At 57.1% G+C, this 20,595-nt stretch overlaps 2 protein-coding genes across 2 annotated transcripts in view; one reads left to right on the top strand and one right to left on the bottom strand.

Moving 5' to 3' along the window:
* The window catches only part of anxa2b (annexin A2b), a 316,940-nt gene that overhangs the window by 204,942 nt on the left and 91,403 nt on the right, over positions 1 to 20,595 (bottom strand). The window lies entirely within an intron of this gene.
* Positions 1,469 to 20,595, top strand: part of LOC140404253 (little elongation complex subunit 2-like) — an 88,799-nt gene continuing 69,672 nt past the window's right edge. The window contains exons 1-5 of the mRNA XM_072492585.1: positions 1,469 to 1,511; positions 7,164 to 7,268; positions 9,278 to 9,554; positions 13,884 to 14,003; positions 17,268 to 17,402. Of these exons, the coding sequence (XP_072348686.1) occupies positions 1,498 to 1,511; positions 7,164 to 7,268; positions 9,278 to 9,554; positions 13,884 to 14,003; positions 17,268 to 17,402 (651 nt within the window). The 5' untranslated portion in view covers positions 1,469 to 1,497. The remainder of the gene's footprint in view (positions 1,512 to 7,163; positions 7,269 to 9,277; positions 9,555 to 13,883; positions 14,004 to 17,267; positions 17,403 to 20,595) is intronic.

Genomic DNA, 20,595 nt, shown 5'->3' on the forward strand with positions numbered 1-20,595 from the left:
CAGAGATTGTTGTATCTCAGTGACTGTTGTCCCTCAGAGATTGTTGTATCTCAGAGATTGTTGTATCTCAGTGACTGTTGTCCCTCAGAGATTGTTGTATCTCAGAGATTGTTGTATCTCAGTGACTGTTGTCCCTCAGAGATTGTTGTATCTCAGAGATTGTTGTATCTCAGAGATTGTTGTGTCTCAGTGACTGTTGTCCCTCAGAGATTGTTGTGTCTCAGAGATTGTTGTATCTCAGAGATTGTTGTGTCTCAGAGATTGTTGTATCTCAGTGACTGTTGTGTCTCAGAGATTGTTGTATCTCAGTGACTGTTGTGTCTCAGAGATTGTTGTATCTCAGAGATTGTTGTGTCTCAGAGATTGTTGTATCTCAGCGACTGTTGTCCCTCAGAGATTGTTGTATCTCAGAGATTGTTGTATCTCAGTGACTGTTGTCCCTCAGAGATTGTTGTATCTCAGAGATTGTTGTATCTCAGAGATTGTTGTGTCTCAGTGACTGTTGTCCCTCAGAGATTGTTGTGTCTCAGAGATTGTTGTATCTCAGAGATTGTTGTGTCTCAGAGATTGTTGTATCTCAGTGACTGTTGTGTCTCAGAGATTGTTGTATCTCAGAGATTGTTGTGTCTCAGAGATTGTTGTATCTCAGTGACTGTTGTCCCTCAGAGATTGTTGTATCTCAGAGATTGTTGTATCTCAGTGACTGTTGTCCCTCAGAGATTGTTGTATCTCAGAGATTGTTGTATCTCAGAGATTGTTGTGTCTCAGTGACTGTTGTCCCTCAGAGATTGTTGTATCTCAGTGACTGTTGTCCCTCAGAGATTGTTGTATCTCAGAGATTGTTGTATCTCAGTGACTGTTGTCCCTCAGAGATTGTTGTATCTCAGAGATTGTTGTGTCTCAGAGATTGTTGTATCTCAGAGATTGTTGTGTCTCAGAGATTGTTGTATCTCAGTGACTGTTGTGTCTCAGAGATTGTTGTATCTCAGAGATTGTTGTGTCTCAGTGACTGTTGTGTCTCAGAGGTTGTTGTATCTCAGAGATTGTTGTGTCTCAGTGACTGTTGTGTCTCAGAGGTTGTTGTATCTCAGAGATTGTTGTGTCTCAGTGACTGTTGTGTCTCAGAGGTTGTTGTATCTCAGAGATTGTTGTGTCTCAGTGACTGTTGTCCCTCAGAGATTGTTGTATCTCAGAGATTGTTGTATCTCAGAGATTGTTGTGTCTCAGTGACTGTTGTCCCTCAGAGATTGTTGTGTCTCAGAGATTGTTGTATCTCAGAGATTGTTGTGTCTCAGAGATTGTTGTATCTCAGTGACTGTTGTCCCTCAGAGATTGTTGTGTCTCAGAGATTGTTGTATCTCAGAGATTGTTGTATCTCAGTGACTGTTGTCCCTCAGAGATTGTTGTATCTCAGAGATTGTTGTGTCTCAGAGGTTGTCTGTCGGTTGGGGGCGGGCCGGTTTCCCGGGCAACGCGGCTGCGCGCGGCGGGAACAAGATGGCGCTGAGCTGGTCAGAGCCGCGGGGAGAGAGAGCGGGGGCCGGGGGGGGGACGTTTGAGGGTCGGGCGGCGGGAGTCTGAGGAACGGCCAGTATCCCCCCCCCCCCCCCCCCCCCCCCCCGGGATCGGTGATTGGGGATTTAATATTGTTCCTGAGAGACCCGGGGGGGAGGGGACGTTCTGGGGGTGCGTGGCCCGGGCGGGGATGGGGGTGCGGGGATGGGGGTGCGTGCCCCGGGCCGGGTTGGGGGTGCGTGCCCGGGCGGGGATGGGGGTGCGTGCCCGGGCCGGGTTGGGGGTGCGTGCCCGGGCGGGGATGGGGGTGCGGGGATGGGGGTGCGTGCCCGGGCCGGGTTCGGGGGGTGCGTGGCCCGGGCGGGGATGGGGGTGCGTGCCCGGGCCGGGTTCGGGGGGTGCGTGGCCCGGGCGGGGATGGGGGTGCGTGCCCGGGCCGGGTTGGGGGTGCGTGCCCGGGCCGAGTTGGGGGTGCGTGCCCGGGCCGGGTTGGGGGTGCGTGCCCGGGCCGGGTTGGGGGTGCGTGCCCGGGCCGGGTTGGGGGTGCGTGCCCCGGGCGGGGATGGGGGTGCGTGCCCGGGCCGGGTTGGGGGTGCGTGCCCCGGGCGGGGATGGTGGTGCGTGCCCGGGCGGGGATGGGGGTGCGTGCCCGGGCCGGGTTGGGGGTGCGTGCCCTGGGCGGGGATGGGGGTCCGTGCCCGGGCCGGGTTGGGGGTGCGTGCCCGGGCCGGGTTGGGGGTGCGTGCCCGGGCCGGGTTGGGGGTGCGTGCCCGGGCGGGGATGGGGGTGCGTGCCCGGGCGGGGATGGGGGTGCGTGCCCGGGCCGGGTTGGGGGTGCGTGCCCGGGCGGGGATGGGGGTGCGTGCCCGGGCCGGGATGGGGGTGCGTGCCCGGGCCGGGTTGGGGGTGCGTGCCCGGGCCGGGTTGGGGGTGCGTGCCCGGGCCGGGTTGGGGGTGCGTGCCCGGGCCGGGTTGGGGGTGCGTGCCCCGGGCCGGGTTGGGGGTGCGTGCCCCGGGCGGGGATGGGGGTCCGTGCCCGGGCCGGGTTGGGGGTGCGTGCCCGGGCCGGGTTGGGGGTGCGTGCCCGGGCCGGGTTGGGGGTGCGTGCCCGGGCGGGGATGGGGGTCCGTGCCCGGGCGGGGATGGGGGTGCGTGCCCGGGCCGGGTTGGGGGTGCGTGCCCCGGGCGGGGATGGGGGTGCGTGCCCGGGCCGGGTTGGGGGTGCGTGCCCGGGCCGGGTTGGGGGTGCGTGCCCGGGCCGGGTTGGGGGTGCGTGCCCGGGCCGGGTTGGGGGTGCGTGCCCGGGCCGAGTTGGGGGTGCGTGCCCGGGCGGGGATGGGGGTGCGTGCCCGGGCCGGGTTGGGGGTGCGTGCCCGGGCGGGGATGGGGGTGCGTGCCCGGGCCGGGTTGGGGGTGCGTGCCCGGGCCGGGTTGGGGGTGCGTGCCCGGGCCGGGTTGGGGGTGCGTGCCCGGGCCGGGTTGGGGGTGCGTGCCCGGGCCGGGTTGGGGGTGCGTGCCCGGGCGGGGATGGGGGTGCGGGGATGGGGGTGCATGCCCGGGCCGGGTTGGGGGTGCGTGCCCGGGCGGGGATGGGGGTGCGGGGATGGGGGTGCGTGCACGGGCCGGGTTGGGGGTGCGTGCCCGGGCCGGGTTGGGGGTGCGTGCCCGGGCCGGGTTGGGGGTGCGTGCCCGGGCCGGGTTGGGGGTGCGTGCCCAGGCCGGGTTGGGGGTGCGTGCCCGGGCCGGGTTGGGGGTGCGTGCCCGGGCCGGGTTGGGGGTGCGTGCCCGGGCGGGGATGGGGGTGCGTGGCCCGGGCGGGGATGGGGGTGCGTGCCCCTGGCGGGGATGGGGGTGCGTGCCCGGGCGGGGATGGGGGTGCGTGGCCCGGGCGGGGATGGGGGTGCGTGCCCCTGGCGGGGATGGGGGTGCGTGCCCGGGCGGGGATGGGGGTGCGTGCCCGGGCCGGGTTGGGGGTGCGTGCCCGGGCGGGGATGGGGGTGCGGGGATGGGGGTGCGTGCCCGGGCGGGGATGGGGGTGCGTGCCCGGGCGGGGATGGGGGTGCGTGCCCGGGCGGGGATGGGGGTGCGTGCCCCGGGCCGTGTTGGGGGTGCGTGCCCGGGCCGGGTTGGGGGTGCGTGCCCGGGCGGGGATGGGGGTGCGTGCCCCGGGCCGGGATGGGGGTGCGTGGCCCGGGCCGTGTTGGGGGTGCGTGCCCGGGCCGGGTTCGGGGTGCGTGCCCCGGGCGGGGATGGGGGTGCGTGCCCGGGCCGGGTTGGGGGTCCGTGCCCGGGCGGGGATGGGGGTCCGTGCCCGGGCGGGGATGGGGGTGCGTGCCCGGGCCGGGTTGGGGGTGCGTGCCCGGGCCGGGATGGGGGTGCGTGCCCGGGCCGGGTTGGGTTGCGTGCCCGGGCCGGGTTGGGGGTGCGTGCCCGGGCGGGGATGGGGGTGCGTGCCCGGGCGGGGATGGGGGTGCGTGCCCGGGCGGGGATGGGGGTGCGTGCCCGGGCGGGGATGGGGGTGCGGGGATGGGGGTGCGTGCCCGGGCCGGGTTCGGGGGGTGCGTGGCCCGGGCGGGGATGGGGGTGCGTGCCCGGGCGGGGATGGGGGTGCGTGCCCGGGCCGGGTTGGGGGTGCGTGCCCGGGCCGGGTTGGGGGTGCGTGCCCGGGGCGGGGATGGGGGTGCGTGCCCGGGCGGGGATGGGGGTGCGTGCCCGGGCGGGGATGGGGGTGCGTGCCCGGGCCGAGTTGGGGGTGCGTGCCCGGGCCGGGTTGGGGGTGCGTGCCCGGGCCGAGTTGGGGGTGCGTGTCCGGGCCGGGTTGGGGGTGCGTGCCCGGGCCGGGTTGGGGGTGCGTGCCCGGGCCGGGTTGTGGGTGCGTGCCCGGGCGGGGATGGGGGTGCGTGCCCGGGCGGGGATGGGGGTGCGTGCCCGGGCGGGGATGGGGGCGCGGGGATGGGGGTGCGTGCCCCGGGCCGGGTTGGGGGTGCGTGCCCGGGCCGGGTTGGGGGTGCGTGCCCGGGCCGGGTTGGGGGTGCGTGCCCGGGCGGGGATGGGGGTGCGTGCCCGGGCCGGGTTGGGGGTGCGTGCCCGGGCCGGGTTGGGGGTGCGTGCCCCTGGCGGGGATGGGGGTGCGTGCCCCGGGCCGGGTTGGGGGTGCGTGCCCCGGGCCGGGATGGGGGTGCGTGGCCCGGGCCGGTTTGGGGGTGCGTGGCCCGGGCCGGGTTGGGGGTGCGTGGCCCGGGCCGGGTTGGGGGTGCGTGCCCGGGCCGGGTTGGGGGTGCGTGCCCCGGGCGGGGATGGGGGTGCGTGCCCGGGCCGGGTTGGGGGTGCGTGCCCGGGCGGGGATGGGGGTCCGTGCCCGGGCGGGGATGGGGGTGCGTGCCCGGGCCGGGTTGGGGGTGCGTGCCCGGGCCGGGTTGGGGGTGCGTGCCCGGGCCGGGATGGGGGTGCGTGCCCGGGCCGGGTTGGGGGTGCGTGCCCGGGCCGGGTTGGGGGTGCGTGCCCGGGCCGAGTTGGGGGTGCGTGCCCGGGCCGAGTTGGGGGTGCGTGCCCGGGCCGGGTTGGGGGTGCGTGCCCCGGGCGGGGATGGGGGTGCGTGCCCGGGCCGGGTTGGGGGTGCGTGCCCCGGGCGGGGATGGTGGTGCGTGCCCGGGCGGGGATGGGGGTGCGTGCCCGGGCCGGGTTGGGGGTGCGTGCCCTGGGCGGGGATGGGGGTCCGTGCCCGGGCCGGGTTGGGGGTGCGTGCCCGGGCCGGGTTGGGGGTGCGTGCCCGGGCCGGGTTGGGGGTGCGTGCCCGGGCGGGGATGGGGGTGCGTGCCCGGGCCGGGATGGGGGTGCGTGCCCGGGCCGGGTTGGGGGTGCGTGCCCGGGCGGGGATGGGGGTGCGTGCCCGGGCCGGGATGGGGGTGCGTGCCCGGGCCGGGTTGGGGGTGCGTGCCCGGGCCGGGTTGGGGGTGCGTGCCCGGGCCGGGTTGGGGGTGCGTGCCCGGGCCGGGTTGGGGGTGCGTGCCCCGGGCCGGGTTGGGGGTGCGTGCCCGGGCCGGGTTGGGGGTGCGTGCCCCGGGCCGGGTTGGGGGTGCGTGCCCGGGCCGGGTTGGGGGTGCGTGCCCGGGCGGGGATGGGGGTCCGTGCCCGGGCGGGGATGGGGGTGCGTGCCCGGGCCGGGTTGGGGGTGCGTGCCCCGGGCGGGGATGGGGGTGCGTGCCCGGGCCGGGTTGGGGGTGCGTGCCCGGGCCGGGTTGGGGGTGCGTGCCCGGGCCGGGTTGGGGGTGCGTGCCCGGGCCGGGTTGGGGGTGCGTGCCCGGGCCGAGTTGGGGGTGCGTGCCCGGGCGGGGATGGGGGTGCGTGCCCGGGCCGGGTTGGGGGTGCGTGCCCGGGCGGGGATGGGGGTGCGTGCCCGGGCGGGGTTGGGGGTGCGTGCCCGGGCCGGGTTGGGGGTGCGTGCCCGGGCCGGGTTGGGGGTGCGTGCCCGGGCCGGGTTGGGGGTGCGTGCCCGGGCCGGGTTGGGGGTGCGTGCCCGGGCGGGGATGGGGGTGCGGGGATGGGGGTGCATGCCCGGGCCGGGTTGGGGGTGCGTGCCCGGGCGGGGATGGGGGTGCGGGGATGGGGGTGCGTGCACGGGCCGGGTTGGGGGTGCGTGCCCGGGCCGGGTTGGGGGTGCGTGCCCGGGCCGGGTTGGGGGTGCGTGCCCGGGCCGGGTTGGGGGTGCGTGCCCAGGCCGGGTTGGGGGTGCGTGCCCGGGCCGGGTTGGGGGTGCGTGCCCGGGCCGGGTTGGGGGTGCGTGCCCGGGCGGGGATGGGGGTGCGTGGCCCGGGCGGGGATGGGGGTGCGTGGCCCGGGCAGGGATGGGGGTGCGTGGCCCGGGCGGGGATGGGGGTGCGTGGCCCGGGCGGGGATGGGGGTGCGTGGCCCGGGCGGGGATGGGGGTGCGTGCCCCGGGCGGGGATGGGGGTGCGTGGCCCGGGCGGGGATGGGGGTGCGTGGCCCGGGCGGGGATGGGGGTGCGTGGCCCGGGCGGGGATGGGGGTGCGTGGCCCGGGCGGGGATGGGGGTGCGTGGCCCGGGCGGGGATGGGGGTGCGTGGCCCGGGCGGGGGTGGGGGTGCGTGCCCGGGCGGTGGTGGGGGTGCGTGCCCCGGGCGGGGATGGGGGTGCGTGCCCCGGGCGGGGATGGGGGTGCGTGCCCGGGCGGGGATGGGGGTGCGTGCCCGGGCCGGGTTGGGGGTGCGTGCCCGGGCCGGGTTGGGGGTGCGTGCCAGGGCCGGGTTGGGGGGGTGTGCCCGGGCCGGGATGGGGGTGCCTGGTGAGGAGGGCAGCCTGTGAGGAAAGAATGGTGCGTGTGGCGTGAGCGGAGATGAGGGGCCATTGTGGGTGCCGCAGAGTGGAGAAGAGGGATTGTCCTAAGGGGGGGAAGAAGCTGAGGTGGCAGTGGCGGGTTTGAGAAGGGGTTGCCCCCGGGGTGGGTGGGTGAGGTGGTGTTCTGGGTGTGCGCCGGTGGTGGGTGGGGGTGGGGAGGGTGGCAGGTGTTGAGGAGCTGCCCTGGGGGATGTGGGGGTTGCTCTGTTTGAAGAATGACTCACCGCCTACGTGTGGCCCTGGAAGGCGCCATGTGATTACCGCTGAAACTGACGGCACCTTTTTCTTTCCCAGGGATGTTGAGCCCAGAAATGGGATTCATGAGTTCTTCACCCATCAGATGTACGCTCGCTTCTCCATGGCCCCCACCTTCTCTGAATTATACGCCATAGTCAGCAGGTAATGGAATCCTCCCCATCCTCCGACCTGATAACTCCGCAGGCTGCACTCAGCCTTCATCTCTGTCTTTTTCTTCTTTTAAATAAATTTAGAGTATCCAACTATTTTTTTTCCAATTAAGGGGCAATTTAGCGTAGCCAATTCACCTACGCTGCACGTCGTTTCGGTTGTGGGGGTGAGACCCACGCAAACACTGGGTGACTGTGCAATCTCCACACGGACAGTGACCCAGGGCCGGCATCGAACCTGGGTCCTCGGTGGCACGAGGCAGCAGTGCTAACCACTGCGCCACCGTGCCGCCCCCGACACCTCCGTCCTTTCAAGTGTAAAGTGAATTGCCCAATGTGTTATTTTTCCGCACTCAATTGGGGACATTCTGATCTGAAGTATTGTAAATTGAAAAACCAATGGGAGGGGCATGAAGAGCCTGAACAGCATCAGAGAATAATCAAAGGTTAATGGAATGCTGTATTTTATAACTCCAGGACTAGAATACAATGGGTAGGATTCCTGGAATGTGCAAATCTCTCTCATTAGACTACACTGACGCAGAACAGTGAACAGTTCTGGACGCATGTATCTTCGAGAGCCTGTATCAGGCTGGAAGGTGGTCAGCATTGGTTTACTAGAACAATACCTGGACGCAAAGGGTTAAATTATGGGGAAAGATTACGCAAACTACAGTTGTACTCCCTGGAATTTAAAAGGTTATCACGAGATTTGGTCAGCAATTTCAAGATATTGATGTCAACATCTTCTTTCTCGACTCTGGGTTCGCTATTCTCGGACTCTAAAATCTAATGCCAAAGCTCTCAAGGATGTAATAACTCAGTCATTCTAAACTTCCCAAGTGCTAGGCGTTTGCAACTCTCTTTCGCAAATGGCATTTGGTGCTCGGTTAATTGTTAATTTTAAATTCTGTCAGCTAAAAGTATTAAGGAGTATCGGGCAATAGTTGGTATGTGGAGTTGTGTCATAGATCAGGCATGATTTCATTGAATCGTGGAATAGAGCATGTCACTGATCCTCGTTGGACATAATCAGGCAGGGAGCAGCAGTAGCGCCATTGAGCTGGTACTGGTTGACATTACTATTTAATCACCAGTCAGGTTGCCCATGGAAAATGTAATTCTGTGTCAATGGTTTAAAAATTGAGCTTCTTCCAAACTTTACTTTGAAAATCTCTGCCAGGTTCGTTCCAGTGATTCCAGCTAAAAGAGGTGGATTGGCCATGCTAAATTGCCCCTTTGTGTCCATAGAGTCGTGGAGCTCTACAGCCCATCGCTTCTGCGCCGGTCAGAAACACCCAAATACCTCTTCTAATCTCATTTTCCAGCACTTGGCCCCATAGCCTTGGCATCACAAGTGCATAACTAAATATTTCTTAAATGTTATGTGGGTCTCTGCCTCCACTACCCTTTCAGACAGTGGGTTCCAGTCACCACCACCCTCTAGGTGAAAAGGGTAGAGTTACGCGGATAGGACGGGGAAGTTGGGCCTTTGTAGGGTGCTCTTTCGGAAGGTCAGTGCCGACCCCATGGGCCAGATAGTCTCCTCCTGCACTGATTCTATTTCTTATCCTGCTTGCACTCTGTCTGCAGATGAAGCATGAGTGTTGGCCATTTATTCCGTATGTTGATTCGACTGTCGTTGACTTGTTGACCTGTTCCTTGCTTACCTACCGAGGGAAAATGTAATTCTGAGAAGGAAAGGTGTCAGACATCACTGTCAGGTGTTTTTAAAATTTTGTTAAATTGTCAGCTTGTGTCAGTTGAAGGCAGCCTCGCCTCTGGGTCCGACGTTTCCGAGTGCTCCATGGGGCACCCGGTCTGGGCTGACACTGCGCTTCATTTGTGACCCACCCATAATTACTCAGGAATAGCAAGTTGTACAAAGTTGACCACAGTGTGGAACTGGAGCCGCGGGCATTCAGACCAGGTCAGGACCGCAGATTTGCTTCTCCGAGGAATATCCATTTGGTTGTGACAATGATTTTGAATTCCTGCCAGGCAAAGCGTGGAAAACAGCGAGACGCCCATCCCACCTGAAACGCAGCAGACTCCTGAGCCGAGCATCGAGCCCAAACCCCCTACTCTGGTCGATCAGATCAGCAAAGATTCAGTCGGATTGTTTCCACTCCCTGAACCCAGGATGCCTTATCCCCGTTTCTCCTCTCTCAGTGAGAGGGACCAAAGGAACTATGTGCAGTTCATGGAAAAGTGTAGGAATTTCCAAAAGTCTGGACGCGTATCGGCGAGAAGGACAGAGTATCTCGCTCAGTATTCTGTGAGTAAACCCAGCAACATTTGCAATGTACTTGTTAATTTTGAAAGTCGTCAGAATTCTAAGAGTTGTGGGTTTAGTTACAATCCAGACGTCGGGGCTCTTTCCCACATACTTTTGGGGGGTTGATTTCTTTCCAAGAAATAATCAAGCAATATTGTTTTTTTTTATATAAACAAAAAGTGCCCAATTCTTTTTTTTTTCCAATTATGAGGCCATTTATAATAATCTTTATTGTCACAAATAGGCTTACATTAACACTGCACTGAAAATCTCTTAGTCGCCACATTCCGCACCTGTTCGGGTACACGGGGAGAATTCAGAATGTCCAAATTACCTAACAAGCACGTCTTTCAGGGCTTGTGGGAGGAAACCGGAGCACCCGGAGGAAACCCACGCAGACACTGAACGTGCGGACTCCACACAGATAGTGACCCAAGCTGGGAATCGAACCTGGGACCCTGGAGCTGTGAAGCAGCAGTGCTCCCTATTGTGCTACCATGCTGCTGACAATTCATTTTAAAAAATAAATTTAGAGTACCCAATTCATTTTTCCAATTAAGGGCAATTTAGTGTTGCCAATCGACGTACCCTGCACATCTTTGAGTTGTGGGGATGAGACCCATGCAGACACTGGGAGAATGTGCAAACTCCATACGGACAGTGACCCAGGGCCGGGATTGAACCCGGGCCCTCAGCACCGTGAGGCAACAGTGCTAACCACTGCACCACCCTGCTGCCCCATGCAGTATTGTTAAATAACTTGTAGCTATTAATCTTTCAAATGAGCCTTCACCCTCCACCCTATCAGCATATACTTTTATTCCTTTCTCACTCATGAACTTCCTCTTAAAACAGCTGTAGAGACAAACATAAATAGAAGCAGGTGTAGACCATTCAGCCCTTCAAACCTGCTCCGCCTTATGATCATCGTTGATCAGCAGAGCTTCCTCAAATCAACCTTCTTGATGCAAACATCCATTGATCTCAGCCTTGACCATTCTCAATGACTGAACACCTACAGCCCTCTGGGGTAGGAAATTCCAAAGATTCACCACCCTCTTGAGTGATCAAATTCGTCCACATCTGGCCCAAAGTGACCAACCCTTTATTCTGACACTGAGGCCCATGCTCTAGATTCCCTAGCTGGGGAAAAGATCCTCCCAGCGTCCCGCGGGGCCTGTACTGAGGCCCCAACATTTTACAATTTACAGCAGTGAATCAGATGAGGGGAACAAAGGCTTTGGTAGGTAAATTTACCAATGGCACAAAGATCGGTCGGAATGTACGTTGTGAAGAAGACATAAGGCGGTTGCAGACGGATATCAATAGGTTGAGTGAGTAAAGCAAAAATCTGGCATTTGGAATGGAACAAAGTTGTTCACTTTGGCAGGAAGAATAAAAAGGCAGAGTATTACTTAAAACGGGGAGTGACTGCAGAATTCCAAGGTGCAGAGGGATCTGGGTGTTCTTGTGCATGAGTGACCAAAGGTTAGTAAGCAGATGCAGCAGTAATTAAGGAGGCTAAAAGATGCTGTCCTTTTTTCCCAGAGGATAAAAGTAAGAATGTTACTCTTCAGTTACACAGGGCATGAGTGAGACTGCATCTCGAATTCAGTGTGAAGTTTTGTTCTCCTTGAAGGGAGGATGTAAAGGCATTGGAACCGGTTCAGATGCAGTTTACTAGATTGATACCTGGAATGGGCAGGTTGCCTTATGAGGAACAATTGGATAGACTGGGCTGGACTTTAGAAGAGTGAGGGGTGATTTGATTGAAGTTTATAAGAGCCTAAATGGTCTTGACAATGTGGACGTGGAAAGGATGTTTCGTCTTGTGGGTGAGTCCAGAACTAGGGCACACTGTTTTAAAATTAGGGGTCACCCTTTTTGGACAGAGATGAGGAGAAATGTTTTTTCAGAGGGTGGAAACTCTTTGGAACTCTTTGCCGCAGAAGCCTATGGAGGCCAATCACTGAGTGTCTTTAAGACAGAGCTAGATAGGTTCTTGATAATAACAGGATCAGGGGTTATGGGGAGAAGGCAGGAGAATGAGGATGAAAAACATATTAGCCATGATTGAATGTTGGAGCAGACTCAATGGGCCGAATGGCTTAATTCTGCTCTTCTGTCTTGTGGTCCTATTTAATTTTTTTAGGGGAGAGGTAGATAGATGCTTCTGGATAACAGCACATTTCCCTAAGTATTTCACCTGCTATGTATTTGTCCACTCACTTTATCCTATCTGTAACCCTTTGCAGTCTCCTGGCCACTTGCTTTTCCACCTAACTTTGCATTGTGAGCAACTTTGGAGTGAATGACATTCGTAATTTAAAAAAAAATGAATTTAGAGTATCCAATTTATTTTTCAAATTAAGGGGCAATTTACCCCTGATTCAATTTGGCCAATCCACCTACCCTGCACATCCTTTGGGTTGTGGGGGTGAGACCCACACAGACACGGGGAGAATGTGCAAACCCCACATGGATAGTGACTCGGGACCGGACCTGGGACCTCGGCACCGTGAAGCTGCAGTGCTAACCACTGTGCCACCGTGCTGCCTGCGACACTCATAATCATAATAATCTATTATTGTTTACATTAACACTGCAATGAAGTTACTGTGAAAATCCCCTAGTCGCCACACTCCGGCGCCTGCTCGGGTACACGGAGGGAGAATTCAGAATGTCCAATTCACCTAAACAAGCACGTCTTTCGGGACTTGTGGGAGGAAACCCACGCAGACACGGGGAGAAAGTGCAGACTCCGCACAGACAGTGACCCAAGCGGGAATTGAACCTGGGACCCTGACGCTGTGAAGCAGCACTGTTAACCACTGTGCTACCTTGCCATATCCCTTATCTGCGCCATTGATCTAGTTTATAAATCGGTGAGACGCCAGCATTGATCCTTGCAGTACTCCACCAACCAGCCAACCCCAGAATGATACATTCCCCCAATGCCCTGCTTTCTGCCCATGAGCCAATCCCTCATCCACGTGAATAAAAAAAATCATATCGGCTTAATTTACACGTTATTGAGTTCCGAGTCTATCTGAAGATTCAAATCCTCCATGACATGGTGGCGGCACAGTGGTTAGCACTGCTGCCTCACTGCGCCAGGGACCCAGGTTTAATTCTGACATAGTGCAGAAGGAGGCCATTCGGCCCATCGAGTCTGCACCGACCCACTTAAGCCCTCACTTCCACCCTATCCCCGTAACCCAACAACCCATCTAATCTTTTTTTGGTCACTAAGGGCAATTTATCATGGCCAATCCACCTAACCTGCACGTCTTTGGACTGTGGGAGGAAACCGGAGCACCCGGAGGAAACCCACGCAGACACGGGGAGAACGTGCAGACTCCGCACAGACAGTGACCCAGCGGGGAATCGAACCTGGGACCCTGGCGCTGTGAAGCCACAGTGCTATCCACTTGTGCTACCGTGCTGCCCAACAAATCATATGACCTTGGGTGACTGTGTGGAGTTTCCTCGTTCTCCCTGTATCTGTGTGGGTTTCCTCTGGGTGCTCTGGTTTCCTGCCATAGTCCAAAGTGTACAGGTTACGTGGATTGGCCATGAAAAATTGCCCCTTGGTGTCCAAAGATGTGCAGGTTAGGTGGGGTTACGGGGATAGGGTGGGGGAGTGTGCCTAGGTGGGGTGCTCTTTCGGAGGGTCGGTGCAGACTCGATGGCTGAATGGCCTCCTTCTGCACTGTAGGTATTCTATAGTTCTATTACTATATTAACATATGGGGCTGGTTTAGCACAGTGGGCTAAACAGCTGGCTTGTAATGCAGAACAAGACCAGCAGCGCTGGTTCAATTCCCGTACCGGCCTCCCCGAACAGGCGCCGGAATGTGGCGACTAGGGGCTTTTCACAGTAACTTCATTGAAGCCTACTTGTGACAATAAGCTATTATTATTATTGTTGCGTGCACTTCTGTATCTCTGGTCCTGTATCTCTGTATCCCTTTTGCTTGCGACTACAGCTAATGTTCGGAGCTTGAAAACTCCTCCAGCCAAAGTTTTCTGCCCGTCGTTCCTGGCAGCAACCACACTGATTATGTATCTTCAACTTTATTGTAATGGAGCTAAAGTAAGGTCGGGGGACGTTCAGGTGGAGGCTGATGGGACTTGACGGGACCAGGAGGACCTGTTTCTGAGCTTAACGGTTATATATTTTCCCACTGCTGTTCCACCTCTCCAGCTCCATCCGCCCCCATTAACTCCCTTCCCAATCTCATTCTCCTTCCAGTCAATACTTCACGTGATTTACCGAGTCTCTGGTTAGTAACATTTGAGTTGAAATTGTGTGGGGGTCTGTTACAGGAGCTGAAGTATGCCGTCTGGAAAGAAACCCTGGACTTTATGAAATATCTGCAGAATGTGGCGAGGATGTGCGCTGAGGATTACAACGTCATCAGTCCTGGCGCTGTCTCCTATGTTGAGGTAACGCACCCAGGTTAACAATCCGGCAACTACTGAACTACCCATACAGGCTTGGGTATGGAAATGCCCAATGTCTGATTTTTGTTTTCAATTTAATAATCTTGAGCCCCGGATTAATAAGTCTGGCCTGGAGCACATGCTTGATTCAATTCTTTGTTCTTTTTTGTTCACTGATCGATTTAATCCCTGTCTGGATTGGTTCGAAAGGGTCCTGTGTAAAATCAGTCCAGCGATTTGTCATGGCAATAATCCTCTATTGAAAACTGAAGCAAATTTTTCATTTCATAATTCTGCCGTGCTTTTGCCTTCTATAATTCTAATGCCTTGATCTGTTAAAATTCACCATTTTTCTAACTCACATCTGTACTTGGAAAGCCTTTTGATATTAAGCCTTGATAGCGCCTGAAATTTTTCTTACTTCTTACTTTCTTACTTCCTGTTTCTTGATCGATCTTGTTCTTTTTGATGGTCCTCCAAGTGCTTATTGTTGTCAATGGTCCTTCATCCCTGGGTTACTGTCTCCAAGACATTGTCCCAGAAATAGCCTGTCAGGGTTTTCAGTTCATGGAGCTCTCACCTCACAGCCAAAAGATCAGCGGTTCCAGTCCCACTCCAGGTCTGCAGCATAAAAATCCAGGTTGACATTGCAGTGCTGTGCTGACGGAGTGTTGCACTGTCCGAGATGCTATTTCCAGATGTGGTATAAAACTAACGTTTGCTTGTTGAGGTGAATGTAACAAAATCTCCTGGCACTAATCTGGGAGCTGCTGCTCCTCCCATTTACCAACACTTAAGGCATATTAACGCTTCATTCATTTCCTGTTTGTGGGACCTTTCTGTGCACAAATTGGCTGCTGCATTTGCCCACATGACAACAATGACTAGACTCCAGACGCCATTCATAACGGGAGGTGTTCAGATCAGAGGTCAGCCAAGGCTCTTAGTTGAAGGGTGGGAGGCTGCTCCTGATATTCGTGTTGAACGATATGGAAAGGTCTGGGTCTGTGCAAAGGTTAAACCAGTGAGACAAAGGTTGCTCAGGGTCACAGATGTGGCTAGTTCAGCAGTACGGTCTTCCCATTGAGCAGGGAACCACATCTGGTGTAGCAACATGGGATTTGCTCTTTGACTCTGAGCGCCTGTTTGGAGTCCTGTGCAATTGTGTTTACAGGAAGTGACTGTACCACATCCTCTGGCTCCTGGTCATGACTTCTTGCCGTCTGGCTCCTGACCTCACCCTCCGGCTCCACAGCTGGGGTCCCAACCACCCTCTTGCTATGAATCCGGGATAGTGAGGGTTTATAGATTACTATGGAAATGGTGTTTCTTTTGAATTGCGAAGTGGCGCTGGTTTTGATGGGCCTTCCCTGTGTCTAAACTCATTCTTGCCTTTTTGTTTATTCATTTCCTGATGTGGGCATCCCCAACTAGGCCCAGTATTTATTACCCATCCCTAATTGCCCCTGAGAAGGTGATAGTGAGCTGCCTTCTTGAACCGCTGCGGTCCATGTGGTGTAGGTACACCCACAGTGATTAGGGAGGAAGTTGCAGTATTTTAACCCAGTGACAATGAAGGCGCGGCAAATATATTTCCAAGTCCGGATGGTGAGTGGCTTGGAGGGGAAGTTCCAGGTGGTGGTGTTCCCATGTGCCTTCACCTTTCTAGATGTTGGTGTTCGTGGGTTTGGAAGGTGCTGTCTCAGGAACCTTTGTGAGTTCCTACAGTGCGTCTTGTAGATAGTACACATGGCCGCTGCTGCGTCAGTGGTGGAGGGATTGAATGTTGCGGAAGGGGCAGCAATCAAGCAGGGCTGCTTTGTCCTGGATGGTGTTGAGCCTCTCGAATGTTGTTGGAACTGCACTCATCCAGGCACGTGGACCTATATTTCTAAAGGTTCTCGCTGAAGGTTGCAGCAACAGCAGAGAATTTCAATTGAAATTTAATTTGTCTCATCTCCAGAGGACGCCAAGCAGTGGCTGCAACCTCGATGCCAGAACTGGGCCTTGGTAACTCTGCCAGTACCTGGGTCTGGGAGCAGTCAGAGCAGGGTCCACAGTGTCACGCAGCTGGTGGGGAAGCGAGCCTAGAGGGTCCCGTAGCTGAAGAGCTTTTTGTTGAGCCGCCAACTGGAGATACGCTCCTGGAGGTTTCCCTAAGTCACCGTTTCTTTTAGGGTTTAACCCTAGCCCCACTCTGTCAGTTTGTAGCTCAATGTACATGATTAAACAAGCAGCCATGAAACCACATGATATCGAATTCAGCAGAGCGGAAAACGGCCAGCTAGTTTCACACCCTCCCGATAACCCTGCAGATTTCAGGTGATGGTGGTGCAGTGGTATTGTCACTGGGCGATGCAGACTAATCTTCTGGGGGCAAGAGGCCCACAGCAATATGGTTAACCCTTAACTGCCCCCTGATGTGATGAGGCAAGGCACTCCGTTCAAGGGAAATCCGGATGGGCAATGAATGTCTTCGGGTGGTAAATTCCAAACCTTAAAGGATTGCAATGCACCAAATGGGGCCTAACCGGTGATTTGTTAAGGCTTCACATAACTTCCTTGTCTTTGTATTGAATGCCCCCACTTACAAAACCAAGTATTCCCTATGTTCTGTCACAGGTAGAGCAGTGACACAGCCTCCCCGAACAGGCGCCAAAATGTGGCGACTAGGGGCTTTTCACAGTAACTTTATTTGAAGCATTGTGGATAGCACAATTGCTTCACAGCTCCAGGCTCCCAGGTTCGATTCCGGCTTGGGTCACTGTCTGTGCGGAGTCTGCACATCCTCCCCGTATATGCGTGGGTTTCCTCCGGGTGCTCCGGTTTCCTCCCACAGTCCAAAGATGTGCAGGTTAGGTGGATTGGCCGTGATAAATTGCCCTTAGTGTCCAAAATTGCCCTTAGTGTTGGGTGGACGTGTTGACCTTGGGTAGGGTGCTCTTTCCAAGGGCCGGTGCAGACTCGATGGGCCGAATGGCCTCCTTCTGCACTGTAAATTCTATGATCTATGATCTTTAACATCGAAAACACAAATCTCAGAGCCACCTACAGGCATTTTAGGTGAATATGATCACGTTGAAATCAGCGGTTGGGGGAGTTTTCGCAGGAGTCTGTGTCCAATGCAGTGAGGTTTTACATAGACGGTTTATACGTGCGTGCATGTGTATTACATCGGAAGACGACACCTGTCAGATTGTTCAGCGTCCACAAGGATTTGCAGACAGTATAATCACCACCTTTGATTCTTACGCTCTCACTTTCCAGGAAGTTTTAACGGCAAGGATTGAAAATGTGAAGACATATCCGGAGCGTTACAGCGTCAGCGAAATAATAAGCATCATGGGAGGGAAATTCATCCCAGACCTCACCCTCCAACTGGAAAAGAAGCTCCTGTGCCTGGTAATCGATAAACTGAACATCTGTTTGTGGTTAATGCTCCTGCTTCTGTCATCAGTCACAGCACTGGGGACTTAATGTAGGTTGAAGAACAAATTTCTCATTCTTAAAGTTCTTCCTTTGGAAGAACAAGGCATAAGGTGACAATCGGCCCTCTACACTGATGGCTCTTCAACTGAATCTGAGCTAATCTGATTCCATTTTATCATTTTTTTTTAATGAACGTTTAATTGAGGTATTTTTGGTACAGTAACACCAACAAAACAAACAATGTAGATGAAACCATAAACAGTGAAAAGCCATTTACCTCTCGTACAGGTCCAACCCTTATTGACCCCCTACTCAAATCTAAACTACCGCCCCCCCCAACCGTCTGCTGACGATTAATTTCCTGCAAAGAAGTCGACGAACGGTTGCCACCTCCGCGCGAACCCTAACAGTGACCCTCTCAAGGCGAACTTTATTTTCTCCAAACAGAGAAAGCTAGCCATGTCCGATAGCCAGGTCTCCGACTTCGGGGCTTTGAGTCCCTCCAACCTAATAGTATCAGTCTCCGGGCTACCAGGGAAGCAAAGGCCAGAACGTCTGCCTCTTCCTCCTGCTGGATTCCCGGGTCTTCTGACACCCTGAAAATCGCCACCTCTGGACTCAGCGCCACCCTTGTTTTTAACACTGTGGACATGACGTCCGCAAACCCCTGCCAAAATCCCCTAAGCTTCGGACATGTCCAAAACATGGACATGGTTCGCCGGTCCTCCCGCACATTTTGCACACCTGTCTTCCACCCCAAAGAATCTGCTCATCCGGGCCACTGTCATGTGAGCCCGGTGAACAATCTTAAATTGTATCAGGCTGAGCCTGGCACATGTTGCGTACGTGTTGACTCTACTCAACGCGTCTGCCCATAGACTATCGTCTATCTCACCTCCCAGTTCCTCTTCCCACTTGCGCTTCAGCTCTTCGATCTGCGTCTCCTCTGACCCCATAAGCTCCTTATAAATGTCCGAGACGCTCCCTTCTCCTACCCAGCCTCTGGAAACTACCCTGTCCTGAATCCCCCTTAGCGGTAGGAGCGGGAAGGTTTACACCTGTTTACGAAGGAAGTCCCGCACCTGCAGATACCTGAATTTGTTTCCCCCTCGCCAACCCAAACTTTTCCTCCAACGCCCTCGTACTCTGAAAGCTCCCCTCTATGAACATATCCCCCATCCTCTCAATCCCCACTCTCAGCCATAACCGGAACCCCCGTCCATACTCCCCGGGGCAAACTGGTGATTATCACAGATTGGGGCCCAGACCGATGCTCCCACTGTTCCCACATGCCACCTCTACTGGCTCCAAACTCTCAGGGCCGCCACCACCACTGGACTGGTGGAGTACCGTGCTGGTGGGAATGGCAGAGGCGCAGTTACCAATGCTCCCAAACTGGTGCCTTTACATGAAGCCGCCTTTACACGAAGCCGCCTCCATGTGCACCCATGCCGACCCCTCCCCCACCACCCACTTCCTGATCATGGCTATATTAGCCGCCCAGTAATAGTTGCTAAAATTTGGCAGCGCCAGCCCGCCCTCTCCCCGACTCCGCTTAAGCATTACTTTCCTTACTCGCCCAGACGAAGCCCGTGATCACTCTGTTGACCCACTTAAAAAAGGACCGCGGAATAAAGATGGGGAGACACTGAAATACAAATAGGAATCTCGCGAGGACCGTCATCTACACCGGTTGCACCCTCCCAACCAGAGACAACGGAAGCGCGACCTATCTTCGGAAATCGTCCTTCATTTGGTCCACCAGCTGGGCCAGATTCAATTTATGCAGCCAGTCCCATTCCCGTGCCACTTGGATGCCTAGGTACCTAAAGCTTCCCTCTACGAACCTAAACGGCAGCTCTCACAGTCGCCTCTCCTGTCCCCTCGCCCCCAGGACACAAACATCTTGCTCTTTTCCATATTAAGCTTATACCCTGAAAACCGGCCAAATTCCCTTAGAGTCCTCATGATTTCTGCCATCCCCTCTATTGGGTCCGAAACGGACAGAAGCAGGTCATCCGCACAGAGCGAAACCCTGTCTCTCTCTCTCTCTCCCTCTCCCCTCCCTGGACCAGTCCTCTCCAGCCCCTCGAGGCTCTCAGAGGAATTGCCAACGGCTCTATAGCCAGTGCAAACAACAGTGGGGAGAGGGGGGGCATCCCTGTCTCGTCCCCCGGTGCAGTCTAAAGTAGTCCGATGTTGTCCTATTCGTCCGTACACTTGCCACAGGAGCCTGATACAGTAACCTGACCCAGTCAATAAAGCCCCGCCCGAATCTGAACCGTCCCAGTATCTCCCACAGATAGTCCCATTCTACCCGATCAAAAGCCTGCATCCATTGCGACCACGACCTCCACCTCCCTACCTTCCGGGGTCGTCATGATCACATTTAATAACCTTCTGACATTGGCCACCAACTGCCTGCCCTTAACAAACCCCGTCTGGTCCTCCCCAATAACGTCCGGAACACAATCCTCGATCCTGGAGGACAAGATTTTGGCCAGCAATTTGGCATCTACATTCATCAGGGAGATCGGCCTGTAGGACCCACACAGCTCCGGGTTCTTGTCCCGCTTAAGAATCAGCAAAATCGTTGCCTGTGACATCGTCGGGGGCAACACCCCTCTTTCCCTTGCCTCATTGAACATCCTCATCAACAGCGGCCCCAATATCCTAGAGAACCTTTTATAAAACTCCACTGGGTACCCGCCCGGCCCCGGGGCTTTACCCTCCTGCATGGCCTTCAGACCCTCCACTATCTCTTCCAGCCCGATTGGGGCCCCCAGCCCTTCTACCCGCTCCCTATCCACCTTTGGGAAATTCAGCCCCTCCAAGAAGTGCCTCATCCCGTCCGGCCCCGTAGGGGGTTCCGACCTGTCCAGCCTGCTGTAGAAATCCTTAAACGCCTTATTCACTCCTATTGAATCACCAACCAGGCTCCCATCACCGTCCTTTACTTTCCTTATCTCCCTAGCTGCCTCTCTCTTCCTAAGCTGCTGTGCAAGCATTCTGCTGGCCATCTCTCCATGTTCATAGATCACCCCCCTCGCCTTTCTCAGCTGCTCCAATGCCCTCCCTGTGGTCAGCAAGCTAAACTCCGCCTGTAACCTCCGCTGTTCCTGTAAAAGCCCTGCCTCTGGGGTCTCCGCATACCTCCTATCAATCT

Source organism: Scyliorhinus torazame, chromosome 30 (genome assembly GCF_047496885.1).
Source record: "Scyliorhinus torazame isolate Kashiwa2021f chromosome 30, sScyTor2.1, whole genome shotgun sequence".
Classification (NCBI taxonomy): Eukaryota; Metazoa; Chordata; class Chondrichthyes; order Carcharhiniformes; family Scyliorhinidae; genus Scyliorhinus; species Scyliorhinus torazame.